General features: G+C 44.6%; 1 protein-coding gene across 2 annotated transcripts in view; it reads left to right on the top strand.

Moving 5' to 3' along the window:
• The window catches only part of ptpn20 (protein tyrosine phosphatase non-receptor type 20), a 389,207-nt gene that overhangs the window by 169,779 nt on the left and 196,466 nt on the right, over positions 1-22,962 (top strand). For both annotated transcript variants that reach the window (XM_048563379.2, XM_059640399.1), the window contains exons 12-17: positions 3,409-3,559; positions 9,248-9,386; positions 13,723-13,875; positions 15,934-16,119; positions 18,608-18,770; positions 21,366-21,570. In XM_048563379.2, the coding sequence (XP_048419336.2) occupies positions 3,409-3,559; positions 9,248-9,386; positions 13,723-13,875; positions 15,934-16,119; positions 18,608-18,770; positions 21,366-21,570 (997 nt within the window). The remainder of the gene's footprint in view (positions 1-3,408; positions 3,560-9,247; positions 9,387-13,722; positions 13,876-15,933; positions 16,120-18,607; positions 18,771-21,365; positions 21,571-22,962) is intronic.

The following is a 22,962-nucleotide window of genomic DNA, read 5'->3' as shown; positions in this document are numbered from 1 at the left end:
CCTTAATGGTTTGCCAACAGGCCTGATTGGCAAAAACTCACTGTGGTGATTCATTCAGTTTGGAGGAATTCAGTTTGAGTTGCTTGAGATAATGGGAACTGCAGATGCTGGAGAATTCCAAGATAATAAAATGTGAGGCTGGATGAACACAGCAGGCCAAGCAGCATCTCAGGAGCACAAAAGCTGACGTTTCGGGCCTAGACCCTTCATCAGAGAGGGGGATGGGGAGAGGGAACTGGAATAAATAGGGAGAGAGGGGGAGGCGGACTGAAGATGGAGAGTAAAGAAGATAGGTGGAGAGAGTGTAGGTGGGGAGGTAGGGAGGGGATAGGTCAGTCCAGGGAAGACGGACAGGTCAAGGAGTTGGGATGAGGTTAGTGGGTAGCTGGGGGTGTGGCTTGGGGTGGGAGGAAGGGATGGGTGAGAGGAAGAACCGGTTAGGGAGGCAGAGACAGGTTGGACTGGTTTTGGGATGCAGTGGGTGGGGGGGAAGAGCTGGGCTGGTTGTGTGGTGCAGTAGGGGGACGGGTCGAACTGGGCTGGTTTAGGGATGCAGTAGGGGAAGGGGAGTAGGGTGGTGTGTGAGAACGAGGGGGAGCCTCTTGGGGCGGTTGTGGCGGGGGCGGGGTGTGAGGGATGTGAGAACGCCATTGACCGCGTCTCCCGTATTTCCCGCAACACATCCCTCACACCCCGCCCCCGCCACAACCGCCCCAAGAGGCTCCCCCTCGTTCTCACACACCACCCTACCAACCTCCGGATACAACGCATTATCCTCCGACACTTCCGCCGTTTACAATCCGACCCCACCACCCAAGACATTTTTCCATCCCCTCCCCTGTCTGCTTTCCGGAGAGACCACTCTCTCCGTGACTCCCTTGTTCGCTCCACACTGCCCTCCAACCCCACCACACCCGGCACCTTCCCCTGCAACCGCAGGAAATGCTACACTTCTCCCCACACCTCCTCCCTCACCCCTATCCCAGGCCCCAAGATGACTTTCCACATTAAGCAGAGGTTCACCTGCACATCTGCCAATGTGGTATACTGCATCCACTGCACCTGGTGCGGCTTCCTCTACATTGGGGAAACCAAGCGGAGGCTTGGGGACCGCTTTGCAGAACACCTCCGCTCAGTTCGCAACAAACAACTGCATCTCCCAGTCGCAAACCATTTCCACTCCCCCTCCCATTCTCTAGATGACATGTCCATCATGGGTCTCCTGCACTGCCACAATGATGCCACCCGAAGGTTGCAGGAACAGCAACTCATATTCCGCCTGGGAACCCTGCAGCCATATGGTATCAATGTGGACTTCACCAGTTTCAAAATCTCCCCTTCCCCTACTGCATCCCTAAACCAGCCCAGTTCGTCCCGTCCCCCTACTGCACCACACAACCAGCCCAGCTCTTCCCCCCCACCCACTGCATCCCAAAACCAGTCCAACCTGTCTCTGCCTCCCTAACCGGTTCTTCCTCTCACCCATCCCTTCCTCCCACCCCAAGCCACACCCCCAGCTACCCACTAACCTCATCCCACCTCCTTGACCTGTCCGTCTTCCCTGGACTGACCTATCCCCTCCCTACCTCCCCACCTACACTCTCTCCACCTATCTTCTTTACTCTCCATCTTCGGTCCGCCTCCCCCTCTCTCCCTATTTATTCCAGTTCCCTCTCCCCATCCCCCTCTCTGATGAAGGGTCTAGGCCCGAAACGTCAGCTTTTGTGCTCCTGAGATGCTGCTTGGCCTGCTGTGTTCATCCAGCCTCACATTTTATTATCTTGAGTTGCTTGATGTTATTATTGCTGTGGAAACTTGTATTGTGCTGGATGTAGTTTGAGATTGAGATTCCTGGCATTGGTGATGCTGGAAGACTAGTGATATGAAAAACAGCAGAGCTGAGCCGCATCCCCACCTGATCACATTTCTCTGAAATTCTAATGCACTTGCAGTCAGTTGCTTTGAGATTTAGTGACATGCAGGCATTTCATGAAGAGCAAATTTCGTTGAGCCACAATGTGAGAAATGACTAATTATTAGGGGAGTTGACCATTTAGATCTCTGTGGAAGTTTTGCAAACAATGGGATTCTTGGCTAATTCCATATTGTTTAACACTGTCCCCGATCATGTAATTGACACAAATCTGTCAAACTCAAGTCTTAAAATTAACAATTAATTCAGCACCAATTGCTGTTTGCAAAGCGAGCTCCAAACATCTAACATCCTCTGTGTATCTAGATGATTTTCCCAATTTCGCCTTAGAAAGACGTGGTTCGAATGTTTAGGCCGGTGCATCCTAAACCTTTTTCCACTGTGACCCCTTCTGTGAGAACATGAGAACAAGGTCATTTAGAGTGGAAGTATGGCTGTTGTAATACGGTCTGAGCCGTATCGTAGAATTACACACTTGGATTTTGTGGTCCTGTTGGGAAGCCCTGTTTTTTCAGACTCTAACTGCTCCTATATTCCCTACCTAGTGGAAATAGCATCTCCCAATTAATTTCACTTTCTCCTCAATATCTTAAAAACTTGGAGCAGATCGCCCTTTAACCCTTCTAAATGTCTAAATTATAAGATTCAATCCTAGATTATTTTAAGTCTCCTCATATCTTAATCCTTGGAGAACCAGTAAATCAACACTACACTTGCTGTAAGGCCCATTTGTCTTCCCTATGATTATTCCAGTGGAACCCTGAATGAAGGCATCAAGAAAGGTTCCTGCCCATCTTTAGATAGTGCATTGGAATATATAATATTCTCTGGACCTCTCATCTAAAGGATGGTCTCTCCAATTCCGCAGCATTGCTTCAGAATATCCTTGTAACCTATATGTTCAGCTCCCAAGTGAAGTGTGAATACACAGCCTTCTAATTCAGAGGTGACAGTACACCCAAATGAGATAAGCTAAAATGATTGGGTACAGAAGCCCCAGCTGATTTTTCCCTTGACACTTAGAGTCTGACTGCTCCCTCTCTTAGATTAAAAATGAGAGTCAGTGCATTTGGCTCGGTACCACATCAGGCGATGTGCTCTCTGAGTCACAAGGGATCTCCATACTGCTCTCCCTGTCAACCTCTGCTTCTTCTTTTTTTTTATCTAATTAGCTGTCAGAGTTTTCGTGCCCTCTCTTAGACGTTTTATCTTTGCAATGCTGTGTTTTGCTAGTTATATCTGATTGCATTCAATCTTCCTATCTATCTCCTTCATGCTATCTTTCTGAGCTCTTTGCCTCTCTATCTATTTGTTTCTCTCAGACCCTCTCAAAAGTAATTGTTTGGTGCAGGAGTTATAATGGAGAGATCTGGAACCTGTATTTCAATAAGGTCCTTAGCTAAAACAGCTCTCCTGGCATTGTCACCTGTTTGGTCCTAACCTTTGGGATGTTCCCACTTCCCTTCATTTTACAGATAAAGAATTCTTTTTTCTTGACCATTTTACCAAGCTGTACAAGGTGGCACCCAGTGGATGGAAGGATCAACCCAAAAAGAAAACTACACTCGTAAACTTCACACTGTTCCTCCGAATAAAGTTCTTCATTGAAAACTTCAGTTTAATTCAGTAAGTAGCCGCTGAATTTTTCTTCATCTTTTCTGCTCCATGCCCAGAATTCTTTGCTCACAACCAACCTCAGGTGAGAAGACAGGAGACGTTTTGCTCAAATGGCCTTTGCGCCTGACCCATGAAGCAAATGTTTCTGCTCGTGAATTCCCAGTGTCCCGACGCTTACCCGGGCGCAATTTTACAAAATAAATTCTAACCCTGTGACTTAAAGCAGAAAACCCCAGAAGGTGACACTGTGTTTAAGCTCTGCCCCATTCCCAAGGGCACCCTAGCACCTGTAATAGTGCTTCCTGCTGTCTAATCACCTGCATTTCAACCTCTGAACGGATGCTCCCCACAGAGAATTATGCTGACAGTGCACATCACTGCTTGGAGAGGGGGTGACTGATGGCATGACTAAATTAAAGAAATGAAATTTAAATCCTTTGAAGCTCAAGTGGTTGATGATTCTATTCAACCGTCTCCTTCCTAACCAAAATTAGATTACTCTCCTGAAATCACTCCCTTGAGCCTGAAATCAGTAGATTTCTTGAGTTTAATTTCACAGTAGGGAGGTAATGCAGTGCAGTTGGAATAATCATTCTGCTGAGTCTGTTGATGCATAATCAGTTTCACACTCCTTGGAGGGGATGACGGTTTAAACTGTTCAGAAGGAAATAAATTGAAGGCTGCACTGATAGTGTCCGATAGAGAAATGGCTGGACAGCCCTATGTGGATTGTAAACAGGGACTGGGAGGGGTTTGAGATAACAAGGTGTCGAGCTGGATGAACACAACAGGCCAAGCAGCATCAGAGGACCAGGAAGGATGACGTTTCGGGCCTACGTCAGCCTTCCTGGTCCTCTGATGCTGCTTGGCCTCCTGTGTTCGTCCAGCTCCACACCTTGTTATCTCAGATTCTCCAGCATCTGCAGTTCCTACTATCTCTGGGAGGGGTTTGTTGTGACAGCACAGTGTGGAGCTAGAGGAACACAGCAGGCCAGGCAGTATCAGAGGAGCAGGAAAGTTCCAAGCATCTGCAGTTCTTGCTATCTCAGGGTTTGTTGTGGGTTGGTTTAGAGGGAAGAGGAAACATGACAGTTCCACTTGGCCCACAGGGCATGCTAGAAAGGCCCTTTTTCCTCAGACCTGGGCCTTTTCACCTTCCTTCCAGACAGAATGTTTTCTCTTTTAGAAAGATTGAAACTAGAGACCGTTGATAGAAGGTAGTCACTATGAGTGAATACAGAAGAAATTACCCAGAGATTAGAGAAAATGTGGAACTTGCTCCTCCAGGGAGTGGTTGAAGTGAAGACAATAGAAGCGTTTTTTAAGCAAGTTGGAGAATCATGTGAGGGAGAGGGAATTGGAGGATTACAATGACAGATTTTGTTGATGAAGATGGGAGGAGCCTCAGGCCATCTGGCATGGAACGTTTAGACTGAATGACCACATATGTACTACCTAATCCCCAAAGCGAGGATTTTCTGGAACATGAGGCAATCTGGCCCAAAGTTTTTGAAAATAAAATTCTGGTTAAATTTGGAGCTGCCTCCTAAAGTATATAAATTATGGTCCTGTTTCTGAATAGAAGTTCAGTCATTCAGCACACAAACATGTGTGTGAAAATAAGATGTCGAAGTATTGGAGGAGAGTGGTACAGGGTCCCCCTGCTTGAATACCTGACAGCTCAGATACCTCTCTCTCTCTCTCCCTCTCTCTCACTAGGTCTTGGATGTTAAAATTTATGAGTATTAATACCATAGAGTCATAGACTTATGGAGTTCTAAAGCAGGGGAACAGAATCTGTGCCGACCAGATATCCAAAACTGATCTAGTCTCATTTGCCGGAATTTGGCCTGTTTAAGACACATGTTCCGAGATTTGCAAAGGCATGAGGTCACAGTCGTATTGACCTCATTGCCTAAAATACTAGAGCAGGCCGGAGGGATCTTGTACCTTGAGCAGTGGGCCATAAGCTTTGGGAGCAGATGCTGGCCATTCAGCCCATAGAGTGCTTCACTATTCAATGAGATCATGTCTGATCTAACAATCTTCAACTTACCTGCCTTTTCCTCTTCACCCTTGATTGCCTGACTGAAATCTATCTCAGCCTTGAATATATGTTAGCAGTTTTATGGGAGCAAACATTTATGATTTAGGTATGTGTTCCACTCTGTGCATCCCTCAGAGTATGGAGCCCCAGAAGATAAAGCTCAGCCACCTCTGCTTTAAGATCTTGATCATTACTGGCATGTGACTCTTACAATGGGAGATGGTAACAGAATAACTACATGTTCTCGTTCAGAGGTTTGAGGTTCTCTGTGATGAATTAGCCATCCTGTTGACATCACAGCCAGAACAATGTAGGAAAAGGCCATTCAGCCCATCCATACAATGCTGGGCCTTTTTACAGCTACCCAATCAGTCCCATTCCTCACTCTATTCCTGAGGCTTGATTAATTTATTTCCTCTGAGTGCCCATCCAATTTCCTGTTGAAATCGTGGATCGACTGTGCTATCGCCATCCTCAAGGGCAGGGGTTTCCAGACCATTAGCACCCACCGCTTTAAAAACTCCTTCTGCAAATTCCTCCTCAGTCTCTTTCCCCAGAACATAAATATTCCTGAGTCATTATAGCAACTGATGGGTACATCTTTTCCACGCCCATCTCATCAAATCTGTACGTCTTTATTAGATCTTCCTTCACTGCCCTCTGTTTCAAGAAGAAAAGACCCAGCTCTTGCCTTTTGGCTAAAATCCCTTATTCCTGGATCAGAATAGGTACCAATTACTAGGCACAAGAGAGTGATTTCAGGAGTGTAAATGAATTATGGGGGCTGTTGTTATCTGTTACACCCTTCTCAAGATTCGCGGACCATCACTTGGGTAACAGAAAATCTAGATAATATATTTCTTTCCATTTAACAATCAGAAAGCTGTAAATTGATGGCATCTTGGTGTCACGTACAACACCATTCGGATGAAATGTTAATGTACACTTGGCAAGAATGGAGAGAAGCAATTCCATTCCCAAAGCATTGCGTGATTAATGACAGAGTGCTTTCAGAATCCCATGATCTATACCTGATCCATTGTACTGCTAAGAGACTGTGCCATTGAGAAACAATTTTCTGGATATTGTTTACTCACTGAACCATATTTGGCAGATCCAGTGAACTCTTTCCAGCTTTCCATTAACTTCCAAAATAAGATGTATATCTGTCCACTCAATGGAAGGCTGCTATTGGACAAACTGATAGAAATGTCCCACGGCATTGGAACCTCAGTTGCCCCTCTTAAACTGGCTTCTTTTTCAAGACAGTGTTAGCTGGCAATTGCAACTGCACACAGTTCCAGACTCAGTAGGTCATCACATTTCATTTTGATTTTGACCTGACTCAAAACATGCGAATGTCAAAAAACTGTGTGAAAATGCGGCGATGCAGGAACTGCGTGATAAATGTGTTTACTTTTCAATTGATTCGCACCTCACATTGACCTGAACTTCTACAGTAGAAGGCATTGAAGGACCTTGGGTGACAGCTGTCGAAAATCACTTTCTGCTTAGTGTGCTGCCTTTGGACAAGTCCACTTGGTTACCTGTAATGGACCAGGCCAGACCCTTTCAAAATATTCAAGGAAGTAGCCTTGACCCTAACTTTTTCTTATTTTAAAGGTAAATGTGCAGTGGGTGTTCCAGGTGGGATGTAAATGGTCAAACTACTTGGCTTTAAGTGAAACAAAATTTAATTAAATGCTACAATTGAAACATGAACAAAAGAAAGTGTAATTTAGAATAACATCTATTGGAAAACTTAATGGACCCGATACAGTAACTTAACTAATTAACTGTTCCAGTATAGCAACATCCCATAGACACACCCCTGAGCAAAAACATAAATTCAAACACAGATTCTGACAGGCAGAAGGGAACAACATCCAGAGGGCTTTCACAGAAAGTCACCTAGGAATCCTTTACTTAAGCTTGCAACCCTTCTGCTGCTGAAAAGATCTTGTGACTGCCATAGTTTAAAAATAAAATCGCCCGGCTGGGAGGTGCTAGGCTGGGAGGTCACCCGGTCGGGAGGTCACCTGGCCGGGTGGTCACCAGTCTGGGAGGTGCTTGGCTTGGTGGTCTCCAGACGGGGAGGTGCTAGGCCGGGAGATCACCAGTCTGGGAGGTGCTAGGCTGGGTGGTCACCAGGCAAGGAGGTGCTAGGCTGGCTGGTCACCAAGTTGAGAGGTGCCAGGCTGGGTGGTCACCAGGCTGGGAGGTGCTAGGCCAGGAGGTCACTCGGCTATGAAGTTGCCAGGCCGAACTGGGAAGTCGCAGAACCAACCAGAGGCTGGGATTTGTGTTTGGAGGCCAGGAGAGGAGAAGAGTGAAGAATGTTTTTGGGCAGTCGTTGAGATGGCACTAAGCTTGAATCAATTGAGGATCATTGGAGCAAATCATTTATTGAAAACAAATACTTCAGAGGGCTAGCTGAATGCCAGCTGAAATAGAGTCAGAAAGATGTGCAACACAGAAACAGACCCTTTGGGCCAACTTGTCCATTCTGACCAGATATCCTAAATTAATCTAGTCCCATTTGCCAGCATTTGATCCATTCTCTCTAAACCCTTCCTATTCCTGTACCCATCCAGATGCCTTTTAAATGTTGTCATTGTACCAGCGTCCATCACTTCCTCTGGCAGTTCATTCCATACATACACCACCCTCTATGTGAAAAAGTTGTCCCTTAGGCCCCTTTTAAATCTTTCCCCTCTCACCTTACACCGATACTCTCTAGTTTTGGACTCCTCTACTCTGGAGAAAAGACCTTGACTATTCGCCCTATCCATGTCCCGCATGATTTTATAAAATTCTGTAAGGTCACTCCTCAGGTTCCGAATCTCCAGAGAAAATAGGCCCAGCTTATTCAGCCTCACCATGTAGCTCAAACCGTCTAACCCGAGCAACATCCTCATAAATATTTTCTGACTCCTTTCAAGTTTCACAACATCCTTCCAATAGCTGTGCAACTCTGTTGCCTGGATTTTGGATGGCAAGTATAGAATTAAATACCTACAAATGAACAAATACCTGACAGCATCCACGTCAGCTTCAGATAAATCCAATTCCCTCTCAAGGGAACCAGAAAGACAGCAAAGTTAAATTTATATAGCACTGTTCACATCATCCCGCAGTAGTTCACAGGGAAGGTCTTCATTTGGAGTTGGGTGTCATTGTTGTAGGAAATATGGCAGCCTATTTACACAGAGTAAGTTCTGAAAAACAGGCGAGATAAAAAACACACTCCTCAATTGCCATGACTTTAGTTGTGGGATAAACATTGGTCACCTGACTGGGGAAATGCCTCTTGTTTGTCTCTGAAGTGGTGCCACAGGATCTTTTAGAACCATTATTGAGAACAGATTGGGCCATGATTTAGCACCCCATCTGAAAGGCAGCAGCTTCAACAGTACAGCTGTCCCTTGGTATTGCATTGAGACACTTGACTATATTTTCACACCTGCTTCTGGATCGGGGATTTGAACCCCAAACCTTCAGACTTGGGAGGAGTGCAACCATTTCAGCCAGGCCTGAACCTTCACAGGTGACAACAAGGTAGAAATTACCCAGCTGCAAATTCATCTGCTCAAAGCAGCCCAAAGTGTCTAGACAATATAAGGCTTCATTAATGTCCATTTATCTTGTAGGCACAGCCTCACCCGACATCAGTATTACCTACAACTCAGGAAAGACATTCTTGAGGAGCGTTTGTACTGTAGTGACGAGACAGCTCTGTTGCTTGCCTCCCTGGCTCTCCAGGTAGAGTACGGAGATTACATTTCTGAGGTGGGTACATGCTCATTAATGAGCCACATTGTTCTTTTCCAAATTGTACTAAATGCAACACTTCAAACCATTATGAACCAGACAAACCCTTTCAAAATATATTAAGAAGGTAGCCTAGACCCTAACATTTTCTTATTTTAAAGATAAATGTAAGATGTTGCATTCCAAATGGAATTCAATTGGTCAAACCACTCAATGTTAAGCAAAACACACTTTATTCATACACTCGGAGATAGCAAGAACTGCCGATGCTGGAGCCTGAGATAACACAGTGTGGAGCTGGAGGAACACAGCAGGCCAGGCAGCAGCAGTGCAACAGGGAAGTTGACTTTGCGGTTCGGGATCCTTCTTCTGAAATGGGGAAATTTCTGAAGAAGGGTCCCAAACTGCAAAGTCAACTTCCCTGTTCCTCTGCTGCTGCCTGGCCTGCTGTGTTCCTCCAGCTCCACACTGTGTTGTCCCTTTATTCGTACTCTCTAATTAAAAAAAAACAGGAAAGAATACAGAAAAGAATTGGCTTTGCTGTGACTCTGTTGGAAAACTTAGCAGAACAATAGATTAATTAGCTACTAAACAGTCACTGTTCCAATATAGTAACACCCTTGACAAAAGGCTAATTCAGAAAGTGCATGGGAACACCCCCGGGGTTCCTCATCCTGACTTCAACAAATATTCCTGCTCCTTCATTGTTGCAGAGTCCTGGCATTATCTTTCCAACCTCATTGGTATAGAATCATAGAACATTACAGCGCAGTACAGGCCCTTCGGCCCTCGATGTTGCACTGACCTTGGAAACCAATCTGAAGCCCATCTAACCTACACTATTCCATTATCATCCATATGTTTATCCAATAACCATTTAAATGCCCTTAAAGTCGGTGAGTCGATGACTGTTGCAGGCAGGGCATTCCACGCCCTTACTACTCTCTAAGTAAAGAACCTACCTCTGACATCTGTCTATATCTATCACTCCTCAATTTAAAGCTATGTTCCTTCGTGCCAGCCATCTCCATCCAAGGAAAAAGGCTCTGACTGTCCACCCTTTCTAATCCTCTGATCATCTTGTATGTCTCTATTAAGTCACCTCTTAACCTTCTTCTCTCTAATGAAAACAGCCTCAAGTCCGTCAGCCTTTCCTCATAAGACCTTCTCTCCATACCAGGCAACATTCTCTGCACCCTTTCCAATGCTTCCACATCCTTCCTAAAATGTGCGACCAGAACTGTACACAATACTCCAAGTGCAGTTGCGCTAGAGTTTTATACAGCTGCAACATAACCTCATGGCTCTGAAACTCAATCGCTCTAACAATAAAACCTAACACACCTTACGCCTTCCTAACAACTCTATCAACCTGGGTGGCAACTTTCAGGGATCTATATACATATACACCGAGATCTCTCTGCTCATCCACACTACCAAGAATCTTACCATTAGCCCAGTACTCTGTATTCCTGTTACTCCTTCCAAAGTGAATTACCTCACACTTTTCCACATTAAACTCCATTTGCCATCTCTCAGCCCAGCTCTGCAGCCTATCTATGTCCCTCTGTAACCTGCAACTCCTTCTGCACTACCCACAGCTCCACTGACTTTAGTGGCATCCGCAAGTTTACTAACCCATCCTTTTACGCCCTCATCCAACCCTAATTCCAAAACCTGACCTTTCATTTGTAAAAGACCTCACTTGTAGATTGGGCTCAGTTGTGATTCCTCCACAGTCACAGATTAATCTCTAGATTTTAAAGGCAACAAGCGGTATGGGTAGATAAAGTGGGAGTTTGGCATTGAGATAGACGATCAGTCATGATCCTATTGATTGGCAGAGGAGGCTTGAAGGCCATAATGGCCTAGTCCTGCTCTTCATTTCTATTCTATGTAACATAGCCAAGCAACATTTAACAGTGTAAGCTGAAATAATGTAGATGGGCAGTTGGTGCCTTAGAACAACCTAACATCAATGTGGCATATTTAATGCATGTGATTTCACAGGAGTGCCACGAAAACAACTGGAGCCACTGTGAGATATTAATACAGATGGCAACAACACCGGTCAACACAGATCACTGGGTGGTACAGTGGCTCAGTGGTTAGCACTGCTGTCTTACAGCAACAAGAACCTGGGTTTGAATGCTGTCTCAGGTGACCGTCTGTGTGGAATCTGCACATTCTCCCCTGTGTGGACTTCTACTGGGTGCTCTGGTTTCCTTCCGTGGTCCAAAGATATGCAGGTTAGGGTGGATTGGTCTTGGTAAATCATCTATAGGGCCCAGGGATGTGCAGGCTAGATGGGTTAGCCATGGTAAATGTGGGATTAGGGATCTGGGTGGAATGGTCTTCAGAGGGTTGGTGTGGTCTCGGTGGGCCGAATGTCCTCTACCTGTGCAGTAGGGATTCTATAAAATAAGACCATAAGACATAGGAGTGGAAGTAAGGCCATTCGGCCCATCAAGTCCACTCCGCCATTTAAATCATGGCTGATGGGCATCTCAACACGACTTTCCTGCACTCTCCCCGTAGCCCTTGATTCCTTTTGAGATCAAGAATTTGTCGATGTCTGCCTTGAAGGCATCCAACGTCCCGGCCTCCACTGCACTCTGCGGCAATGAATTCCACAAGCCCACCACTCTCTGGTCTGCAGCAATTCAAGAAAGCCCAGTCCCCCTCACTCCTCCCCTTTTCCCAGTCAATGAGATTGACCTTGCACTACACTGGGACACAGGTGATGGCCTTGCCACTGCTGCTGCTGTGCTGTGGAAGTATTAAGTAAGGGATTAGGCTGTAGCTCACCATGATCTTATTGAATGGCGGAACAGACTGAATGGACTGAATGGCCATCTCCTGACCCCATCATCCTGTATAGATGATAACAGAGACAAGTCTGTAACATTACTTCAGCACCATATTCCACTCAGTGACTCACATCTTCCTGTATTTACAAGACAAATAGCTCAGCTACTTTAAGAAATAGCCTGTTTTCTTTTAATCTCATCCTTGAATTACTTCATGTGTATTATTAAAATTCACCCTGGTGAGTGGGTTTTATTTTCTTTTATATTCAAAGTTGACATTCTCTTATTTTCTTGTGTTACCTCCATCGCTCACAGAATAATAATTAATCTGCTGAAGTATAAAATTACAGTGGCAAATTGTTCACTTTGTGGTGCCATTCTACCCTATACCATTAAAAATAAAGTGCAGTTGTGTTTTTAAGCCTAATACCAGTAATAAGAGCTCGTGGGAAGAAAACAGTTTTTGTAAACCCTGATTATCCTATTTAATGTCTGCTTAAACTTGGCTCAGCACAAAACCATTATTTGGAGGCACATAGAAACCATTAAAGAATTACAGCTGATGTACTCATCACAAAATATTACAATATTTTCCCAGAATGATTAGGATTAATCAATGGTCTCAGTTTCTGCAAGATTTCTTAAAGCTGCTCAGTGGTTTTCTTTTCCAGTTGTCTACATGATTGCACTTGGAATGCAGGCGGTCTACGTTTTACAAACATCTGACTTACAAATGCTTGTGCTTACAAACACAGTCTTACCCAGATGTGTAACATTAAAGAGCTGACATGGAAACATTTTCTGTCCTTACAAATGGCTCTTTTATATTTTCCTGCATTGTGTTCCAACTTACAAATGGACTTGTGGATGGGCTGAAGAACAAAACCCATTTGCAATCCTGTATTTTATATCGATTGTATTGGACTTGCTGAAATTGGCTCAGATCATAATTTATGGTATTCTGAAAATGGCACTTACCACAAAGTCTATGATTACATTATGTGCCATGCAAGAGACTCCATTTTAATAACATGAGTCTAGACCAATATTAGAGCCCAATTTCAATTCATTAAATATTCATCCAGAGTTGTAATCAAGCCCAGAGTGTCAGCAGCTTGTTGCTTCATACAGTGTATCACAGCCTGGTTTTGCCTGTTTGCCACAAGCAGGGTGTGTCTAGCTCATGAGAAGCAGCTGGATAATTGAAGTAGGGATACCAGAACTCCCCACCTGCCACCCCACCCCCTCCCAACCTCCTCCAACAACACTTCTTAAACCAGCATTTCACTGTCAAGTGTACGGTGGTAAAAGGACCAGTTTGATCACAAGTTTGGGTCAACATTCTGACTCCTAGAATGATAATTGGAGTCAAGGATGCGAAAGATCTGTAATATCCAGAGGGGTTCACTTCCTTTCTATCATGCACAGGCAAGTAAACTATGGCAGATTGGAGCACTTATAAGAGTGAGAGCGAATAAGGTGGTCACTTTGATTGAACACACAGTACATGGGCTGATAACAGAAAGCATGTTCTGTTTACAAAGGTGCATGGCAAGAACTACTATCGTGTTGAACACTATATTCCTCCCAGTGTGATGGAGAAAATGGCTTTGACTTGTATAAAGGAGGAACTGCCTCGACTCCACTCCACATACTTTAATTTGTCTGAAGAGGAGGCTGAGTTGGAGTTTCTGAAGGTACAGTGGAGACTCTTTGATTAAGGATTTCATGTTTCCATAGTGACAATAATGGATGAATTCTTAATGACTTTCTGTAACATTCCCCTCCATGCTTATTTATAGGAAGCATTAACCCAACCAAAAAAAAGGTTGTAACTAGAGGATTCTGCAATATCAACTACCCTCAATTGAGCCTAGCCTTGGGTTTCCAAACACATAGAAGAGTTGACATAGAATCCCTACAAGCATGGGACCAGGCCATTCGGCCCATTGAGTCCATGTCGGCCCTCCAAAGAGCATTCCACCCAAACCTGCTCAATCCCTGTAGCCCCGCAGTTCCCAAAGCTAATCCACCTATTTTACAAATCCCTGGACACTATGGGGTAATTTAGCATGGCCAATCCACCTAACCTGCACATCTTTGGAATATGGGAGGAATTCGGAGCACTCGGAGGAAACCCACACAGACACCGGGAGAATGTGCAAACTCCACACAGACATTCACCCAAAGGTGGAATCAAACCTGGGCCCCTGGCACTGTGAGGCAGCAGTGCTAACCGCTGAGCCACCATACCACTGTGCTACAGGATTCGAAGTGGTTCATTTTTCAGAATAGTTCTTCCAACAGTCTGGTTGACATCATTCTTTGATGAGTCCCACCAAAATTTAGGTTAATATTCTTGTTATATTGTATTTTTGTTCAGAGGATTATAGGTTCAAGCCCCACTCCAGGAGTTGAGACAAAAAATCAAAGTTGACTCTCCAGTGCAGACCTCCTGCTGTAACTCAGGGGTGAGATATTAAGCAGAGGCTGTGTTTCCCTCACAAATGGGTGTGAAAGATTCCACAGGGAAATGCTTTGGAAATCCAAAAGGTCTTAGGAATCCTAGGTCATTTTGTTTTCAGGTTATCATGCAGGTTCAGTTGGCCGTTAGGAAAGCACGTGAAATGTTGGCATTCATTTCAAGAGAGGTGGAATACAAAAGCAGGGATGTATTACTGAGGCTGTATAAGGTTCTGGTCAGACCACATCTAGAATACGTGAGTTTTGGACCCTGTAACTTAGGAAAGATGGATAGGCCTTGGAGGGGGCCCAGAGGAGGTTTACGAGTGATCCTGGGTATGAAGGGCTTGATATATGAGGAGTAGTTGAGGATTGTGGGCCTGTACTCGATGGAATTTAGAAGAATGAGGGGAAAGTCTGATTGAAACTTGCAGAATACTCAGAGGCCTGGACAGAGTGGACATGGAGAAGATGTTTTCACTAGAAGGAGTGACCAGGACTCGAGGGCACAGTGACAGAGTGAAGGGGCAACCCTTTAGAATTGAGATGAGGAGGAATTTCTGACCAGAGGGTAGTGAATCTGTATAACTTATTACCACAGAGAGCTGGGGAGGCCAGGTTATTGAGTGTATTTATGACAGAGATAGATTGGTTCTTAATTAGTAAGGGGTTCAAGGGTTACGGAGAGTAGGAGAATGGGGTTGATAAACATATCAGCCATGATCAGTAGAGCAGACTTGATGGGCTGAACAGCTTAATACTGCTCCTATATTTTATACTCTTAGAATTACTTTGAAGAAGAACAGAGAGTTTTTTTCTATTCATTCATGGGATGTAGGTGTTGATGGCTAGGCCAACATTGATTGCTCATCCCTAACCATCCGGAGGGCAGTTAAGAGTTATCTAGCATCACAACTGATGTTAGGGAAAATTAATTTCCTGTATCTTTTCGCATTAAAATGCCACAAACTGCCATGATAAGATTCAAGCCCCAGAATATTACCTGAATCTCTGGATGAATAGTCCAGTGATAATACCACTAGGCCCTCTCTACTGTCCTGGCCATGACTAATTCTTGGGTCAACATTACAAAAACAGATTATTTGATCATTGTCATTGCTGTTGTGGAAACTTGCTATGCAAAAATTGGTTTCTGCCCTTCCTACCCTACAGCAGGGCCTGTACTTCAAACCAACCCTTTTGGTTGTAAAGTGGGTTAGGTAAGGTGCTATTTCAATGCCAGTCCTTCTCCAGTGGGAAGTATTTATTAGCACTTTGACAACACATTGTAGGTAACACAGCAGCTTCCAGAGTACGGGGTACTGTTCCATCAGGTGGCACGGGATAAGAAAGCCACAGGTGGGGACGTTGTGCTCGGAATCTGTGCCAAAGGGATCATCGTTTACGAGGTGAAGAATAACAGCAGAATCGCCAGCTTACGCTTCCAGTGGCGTGAAACCGAAAGAATCACGTTTAATGTAAGTAACAGGTCACCACATCCTACAGACAGTGAATCAAAATCTTTTCTGCAGCTTTTTCCTTTCCATGTCTTGTGGGTCTTGGTTTTTGTGGCTTTTTTTGTTCTCCAGGTGGCACCAACACAGTGCCCAAATGGTAAGCTTCGTGTATAGACACTGGGTAATAACACCCTGTTTGACTGACGGATGCCAAACTTGATTGCACCTCAACCTATGCCAGACAGGCAGTATTTTCCAGTGTGAATACCTGACACTGATTAGAAACTCTGGCTTCACTTTATCCTCCGTGTTTTTGTACGAATTAATCTGTTCCCCTGATTAGCTGGGGCCAAATTGCAAGGTATTCGAACAGTGTTTATTGAAAATATCTGCATGATGACTTAGTAACAGACATCTGTCTCCTGAGCTGCTCTGATTCCAGCCTTTAGCAGAGTCTTTGTTGTATGACAGCAAGGTGGGGGCTCGGTTAGTTCAGTTGGCTAGATGGCTGGTCTGCAATGCGGTGTGATATCACTAATGCAGGTTCAGTTCCCACAGTAGCTGAGGTCACTATGAGAGTTCATCTCAACCTTATCCCTCACTCAAGGCAGGATAAACTCTCTGGAAAGTAGTCATAGATTTGTACAGCACAGAAATAGACTCTTAAGTCTATAGACTCTAATACTTCAACTATCACCTTACCTGAAATGAGTTGACTATATTCTATCGATTGAAGCTTTATTGAAGTGTATATTTTCCAAAGCTCAGTATTCCCCTTTCCAGATATGGACAAGAACTTGATCTATAGGCATGATCCCACATTTGTCTTTACTGTACAAGTGTCAGGCGTGAGTCTGTAATCTGTGTCCTGAACACATTATGTAGACTTGCAATGCAGTCGTATTCACTAAAAGTAAATTGTTCACAAATAATTATTTATTCATTGCATTTTGGGTAGTCAGAGAAAGAAAACAATGAAAAAATTAGCCTAACTCACAGAGGCATCTGGTTTGGTAATCTGCCAAGCTGAGAGTGTGGGTATAGGGTGGGTGTTCAATTGAATAGGGAACTTTCAATGCACAACTCCGATGTAGCATGGCACTACACTCAGTACGTTTGGTATTGGTCTTGGTTCTTGGCCTCTAACCTCCAAGCACCTGCATGGTCTAAACTGGATCAACATGTGATGGGCCGTAGATAACACCAGTTTACACAGTGGCACATACTAGCCACAATTCAGAGCTTACATTGAAGTTAATAAAATGTGAGGCTGGATGAACACAGCAGGCCAAGCAGCATCTCAGGAGCACAAAAGCTGACGTTTCGGGCCTAGACCCTTCATCAGAGAGGGGGATGGGGAGAGGGAACTGGAATAAATAGGGAGAGAGGGGGATGCGGACCGAAGATGGAGAGTAAAGAAGATAGGTGGAGAGAGTGTAGGTGGGGAGGTAGGGAGGGGATAGGTCAGTCCAGGGAAGACGGACAGGTCAAGGAGGTGGGATGAGGTTAGTAGGTAGCTGGGGGTGCGGCTTGGGGTGGGAGGAAGGGATGGGTGAGAGGAAGAACTGGTTTGGGAGGCAGAGACAGGTTGGACTGGTTTTGGGATGCAGTGGGTGGGGGGGAAGAGCTGGGCTGGTTGTGTGGTGCAGTGGGGGGAGGGTACGAACTGGGCTGGTTTAGGGATGCAGTAGGGGAAGGGGAGATTTTGAAACTGGTGAAGTCCACATTGATACCATATGGCTGTAGGGTTCCCAGGCGGAATATGAGTTGCTGTTCCTGCAACCTTCGGGTGGCATCATTGTGGCAGTGCAGGAGGCCCATGATGGACATGTCATCTAGAGAATGGGAGGGGGAGTGGAAATGGTTTGCGACTGGGAGGTGCAGTTGTTTGTTGCGAACTGAGCGGAGGTGTTCTGCAAAGCGGTGCCCAAGCCTCCGCTTGGTTTCCCCAATGTAGAGGAAGCCGCACCGGGTACAGTGTATGCAGTATACCACATTGGCAGATGTGCAGGTGAACCTCTGCTTAATGTGGAATGTCATCTTGGGGCCTGGGATGGGGGTGAGGGAGGAGGTGTGGGGACAAGCGTAGCATTTCCTGCGGTTGCAGGGGAAGGTGCCGGTTGTGGCGGGGGCGGGGTGTGAGGGATGTGTTGCGGGAAATACGGGAGACGCGGTCAAGGGCGTTCTCGATCACTGTGGTGGGAAAGTTGCGGTCCTTAAAGAACTTGGACATCTGGGATGTGCGGGAGTGGAATGTCTTATCGTGGGAGCAGATGCGGCGGAGGCGGAGGAATTGGGAATAGGGGATGGAATTTTTGCAGGAGGGTGGGTGGGAGGAGGTGTATTCTAGGTAGCTGTGGGAGTCGGTGGGCTTGAAATGGACATCAGTTACAAGCTGGTTGCCTGAGATGGCTTGAAATGGACATCAATTACATTGAAGTTATTGACCTGCTGCTGAGTGACGTGGTATTAAAAGGAATAATGCGATCTGATTAGTGTTTCTCTTTAGAGAAAGAAGTTCACTGTGCAAAGCAATTCAGATGGAAAGAAACACATCTTTATCACAGAAAACAGCAAAACTTGCAAGTACCTGATCGAGCTATGCTCTGCTCAGCACAAGTTCCAGATGCAGATGAATTCCAGGCAGCTTAATCAAACAGCCTTTGAAAATGGTAAGTACGGGATGACAATCTGTATCTGCTAAAAAGGAGGTGGTAATGTTTCATCATAGCACATTATCTTTATTCTGAAAACCCCATAAATCCAAGGCAGAAATGATCCATTGCTTTGAATGAGGAGACAAGCTGAACTTAAGAGAAATTTGTAACTCAATGCTTCAGTTTCATTTAATTAATTTTCCATTGCTTCTATTTGGAGCATCTGATCACTCATAACTACATCTTTACACTACATTGTTGCTCTGTGACTTTTATCCTTGGCCAGCAGAGAAAGAAAGCAGCTACTAGTCCCATCCAGCATGTTCCCACACCCCCTTCCATGCCAAAATGATCATTAGATCTTAGGAATGTCATCAGACCCCCCAGGTAAATATAAAAGATTATGTTGTGACTGAATCTGTTTGACACTGCAGGCTGAACCTTTACTGTAAATCAGGTAGTTAAGCCCCAGCACCTTCACTTCCAGGCAACCACATCCAAACTCCTTCCCTGCTTGGTAATCACACCCTCCATCGAAACAATTACATATGAACAAGAAGCAGAAGTAGGTCATCCAGCCCCTTGATTCCACTCTGCTATTTCACAGCTGATCTGATTGTGACTTGAAATCCACATGCCTGCTTATACTTTCACCTCTTGTTTACCAGGATTCTATCTGCTTGGGCCTTACAAATGCTTAAAGACTCTGCTTCCGGACTAGAGTTCCAAAGATTTGATTTAATTTATTGTTGTCACTTGTACCTAAGTGCAGTGAAAAGCTTGGTTTTGTGAGCAGTATAGCATACAAGGACATACAGATCATAGGGTGCTTAGACAGAGTGAGGTGTACAAGATTATGTCAGGTCAGGAGGTGTACAAAGTAAGATTTACATTAGGTTTGAAATTTGAGAGGTTCATTAGACAGTCTAGTAACAGCGGGGAAGAAGCTGTTTAAGCTTGATAGATATGTGTTTAAGCTTCTGTACCTTCTGCCTGATGGAAGAGAGTATTACCACGATGGGAGGGGTCTTTGATGATGTTGGCAGCCTTTCTGTGGCAATGACATGTGAAGATAGAGTCTATGCATGGCACCCATGGTCCTTTGAGAGAAAATAAATTGCCTATTCTGTTTTAACATGGGCGATCTCTTATTTTTAAATCGTGGTCCATACTTCTTGATTCTCCAACAAGAGGAAACATTTGCTTCACATCCACCCTGTCAAGGACCCTCGGGATTTTAAATGTTTCCATACGAATCATCTCTTCTAATCTCCAGCGGCTACAAGCCCAATCCATCCAACCTTTCTTCAAGACAACCCACCGTTTTGAGCTACCAGTCCAGTAAACCTGCTCTGAACTGTCTCCAAAGCATTTACATCTTTCCTTGAATATGTGGCCAACACTACTCCACACATGGTTTCAGTGGTGCCTTGTACAATTGAAGCATAACTTCCATACTTCTGTACTCAATTCTCTTTGTGATAAATAATGTTAGTTTTCCTAATTACTTACTGCACCTGCACATTAACTATTTTGCAATACATGCACTAGGACACTCAGATCCCTCTGGATCTCAGACTTCTTCAATCTCTCACTGTTTGATAAAAGGTTTCATTTTTATTCTTGACGCTCCATTTGCCAGGTCTTTGATTTAATCTGTATCTTTTTGTAGCCTCCTTAAGTCCTCTGCACGCCTCGCTTTCCTATCTATCTTTGCGTCACCAGCAATTTTTGCCGCCGTACCTTCCATCCCTTCATCCAAATCATTTATATGAATTGTAAACTGTTGAGGTCCCAGCACCAATCTCCGGGCACATCTCTTGTGACAAGTTGCCAACCTGAAAAATGCCCACTTTTGCTCACTCTCTGCTCCTTCAGCCAACTTTTATCCATGTGAATTCGCACCACTTTTATTTGGGGTGCTGTTCATGTTCTGGTTTGCAGCTTTAATTCAGCAGCTAAGAAGACCTGTATGAAATTTTAGTTCAAACCGTGATGCAAACTCGTGGAATGATTATAGCACAGAAGGATGTTATTCAGCCTGTCAAAATGTTCCTTTTTTGGCATGAGGAATTTATGCAGTCCCATTCCATACCCTTTCCCCTATTTCTGCTATTACTGACATTTGCTTGATATTGATTCTTTAGGAGGCAACTGTGGAGCCTTGGTAATGGCATGGATTAGTCGTTCAGTGGCCTGGGCTAATGTTTAGGAGATGTGGGTTCAAAGCTCATCATGACAGCTGGTGGGGCTTAAATTCAGTTAACTGGAACATAAGGTATACCTCAACAATGATGACAATCATCAGTTGCTGTTAAAACGCATCAATGTCCTTTAGGGAAGGGAATCTACCATCTTTACCCAGCTTGACCTCCAGATGACTCCAGGCCCCAGTAATGTTGTTGACTCTTAGCTTCCCTCTGGCCAAACAAGCCATTCAGCACAATGTCCATATCCCAAGAAAGAATAAGATAAAACCTTCAAGACTAGTTTGTGATGAGTTGACGCTGCCCAACTCTGTGTTGGGGATCCGCTACTGTCTTTTTATCTTGGAAACCAGTTAGCATTTGATGTTATTGTTGGATTGTACACCGTTTTGTTTCCCTACAGAGGAACACGTTTTTACCTCTGTGGTTTCAAATGAGACACGATATGCACGGCGCAGACGTTTCGAGGAGATGCGCAATATTTCCCGTTCAGAGACCATGTTGAGTCGCCCTAACCTGGACACCACATCAGTTGGAGCAATGAGCAAGTCCTGTGACAACCTGACAGCTACCATGGCACCCTCAGGAGGCACCAATTACATGTGGAGGTAGGTTAATCCATGTGGAGGTAGGTTAATCCATGTGGAAGTAGGTTAATCTTTATTGAAGTAGGTTAATCCATGTGGAGGTATGTTAATCCATATGGAGGTAGGTTAATCTTTATAGAGGTAGGTTAATCGATGTGGAGGTAGGTTAATCCTTATAGAGGTAGGTTAATCCTTATAGAGGTAGGTTAATCCATGTGGAGGTCAGTTAATCCTTATAGAGGTAGGTTAATCCATGTGGAGGTAGGTTTATCCTGACAGGAATAGGTTTATTTTTGTACACAAAAACAGAAGTTCCTGGAAAAGCTCAGCAGGTCTAGCATTGTCTGTGGAGAAAAAATCAGAGTTAACGTTTCGAGTCCAGTTCTGTTTGTGGGTTAGTTCTGAAGTAGGGTCACCGCATCCGCAGTTTTTTCATTTTTATTTGATATTTTTGTAGAGGTAGGTTTGTCCTTGTGCAGCCACACGGGAGATTGCTTTTCCCGCAAATGTGCTTCGCTTGCTCAGCAACCACACAGAGGTGAGGGTGGCACAGTGGTTGGCACTGCTGCCTCACAGTGCCACGGACCCGGGTCAGATCCCAGCCTTGGGGGTTTGTCTGTGTGGAGTTTGCATGTTTTCCCAGTGTCTGTGTGGTTTCCTCCAGGTGCTCCTCCCATAGTCCAACACTGTACAGGTTAAGTTAAGTGGATTGCCCTGTGATGTCTAAGGATGTGCGGGTTAAGTGGGTTAGCCATGATAGAAACCCCATGTGGGGCTGAGTGTGTGGACTTGTATGGAATGCTCTTCGGAGGGTTGGTGAGACTTGATGGGCTGAATGGTCTATTTCTGCACCATAGGGATTCTATAATTTTAGGTGTGAGACTGTGAATCACTCACTAAGCCTCGGTAATGAAAGTGATACATTGAATAGCTGTGGCCTCGTATAAAATATAAGGTGCTAATGTCACTCCGAGAGACAGAAGTCATTGCGTTGGTGAATAGAGACTGCTTCTAAATAATGCCTGAATTTGAATTCCTATTTGCTATGATGTGTGGCAAAAGCAAACCAATTTGAACAAAGAGCAGGATATTGTAGATAACATGCAGTTATCACCAACTCATTTATCTGGAAGCTGTTAGCCAATTTATTATTTTCTGACACGTGTTTAGTCATCTCTGGGGCTGGAAGAAGACGAATGACCTCAGTTGTCCCACCTTTCCATGCTGGAAATGAAGTGTGGAATCTTGTTTTCGATTGCATTGTTTGATACAATCACAGATATTGTTTTTCAACCTCCATTTAGTGTGTGAACCATCAAATGCACAATGTTTGTGTTCTATTCTAGGGCAGCTCATTTCACAGGGATAAATGTTTCATGGATACTTTGAAAAGAATATAGAGCAGACTATGTT

The sequence above is a fragment of the Stegostoma tigrinum genome, chromosome 37 (genome assembly GCF_030684315.1).
Source record: "Stegostoma tigrinum isolate sSteTig4 chromosome 37, sSteTig4.hap1, whole genome shotgun sequence".
Taxonomy (NCBI): domain Eukaryota; kingdom Metazoa; phylum Chordata; class Chondrichthyes; order Orectolobiformes; family Stegostomatidae; genus Stegostoma; species Stegostoma tigrinum.
The sequence above is the reverse complement of the archived record's forward strand: the minus strand, read 5'-3'. Positions and strand labels throughout refer to the sequence as shown.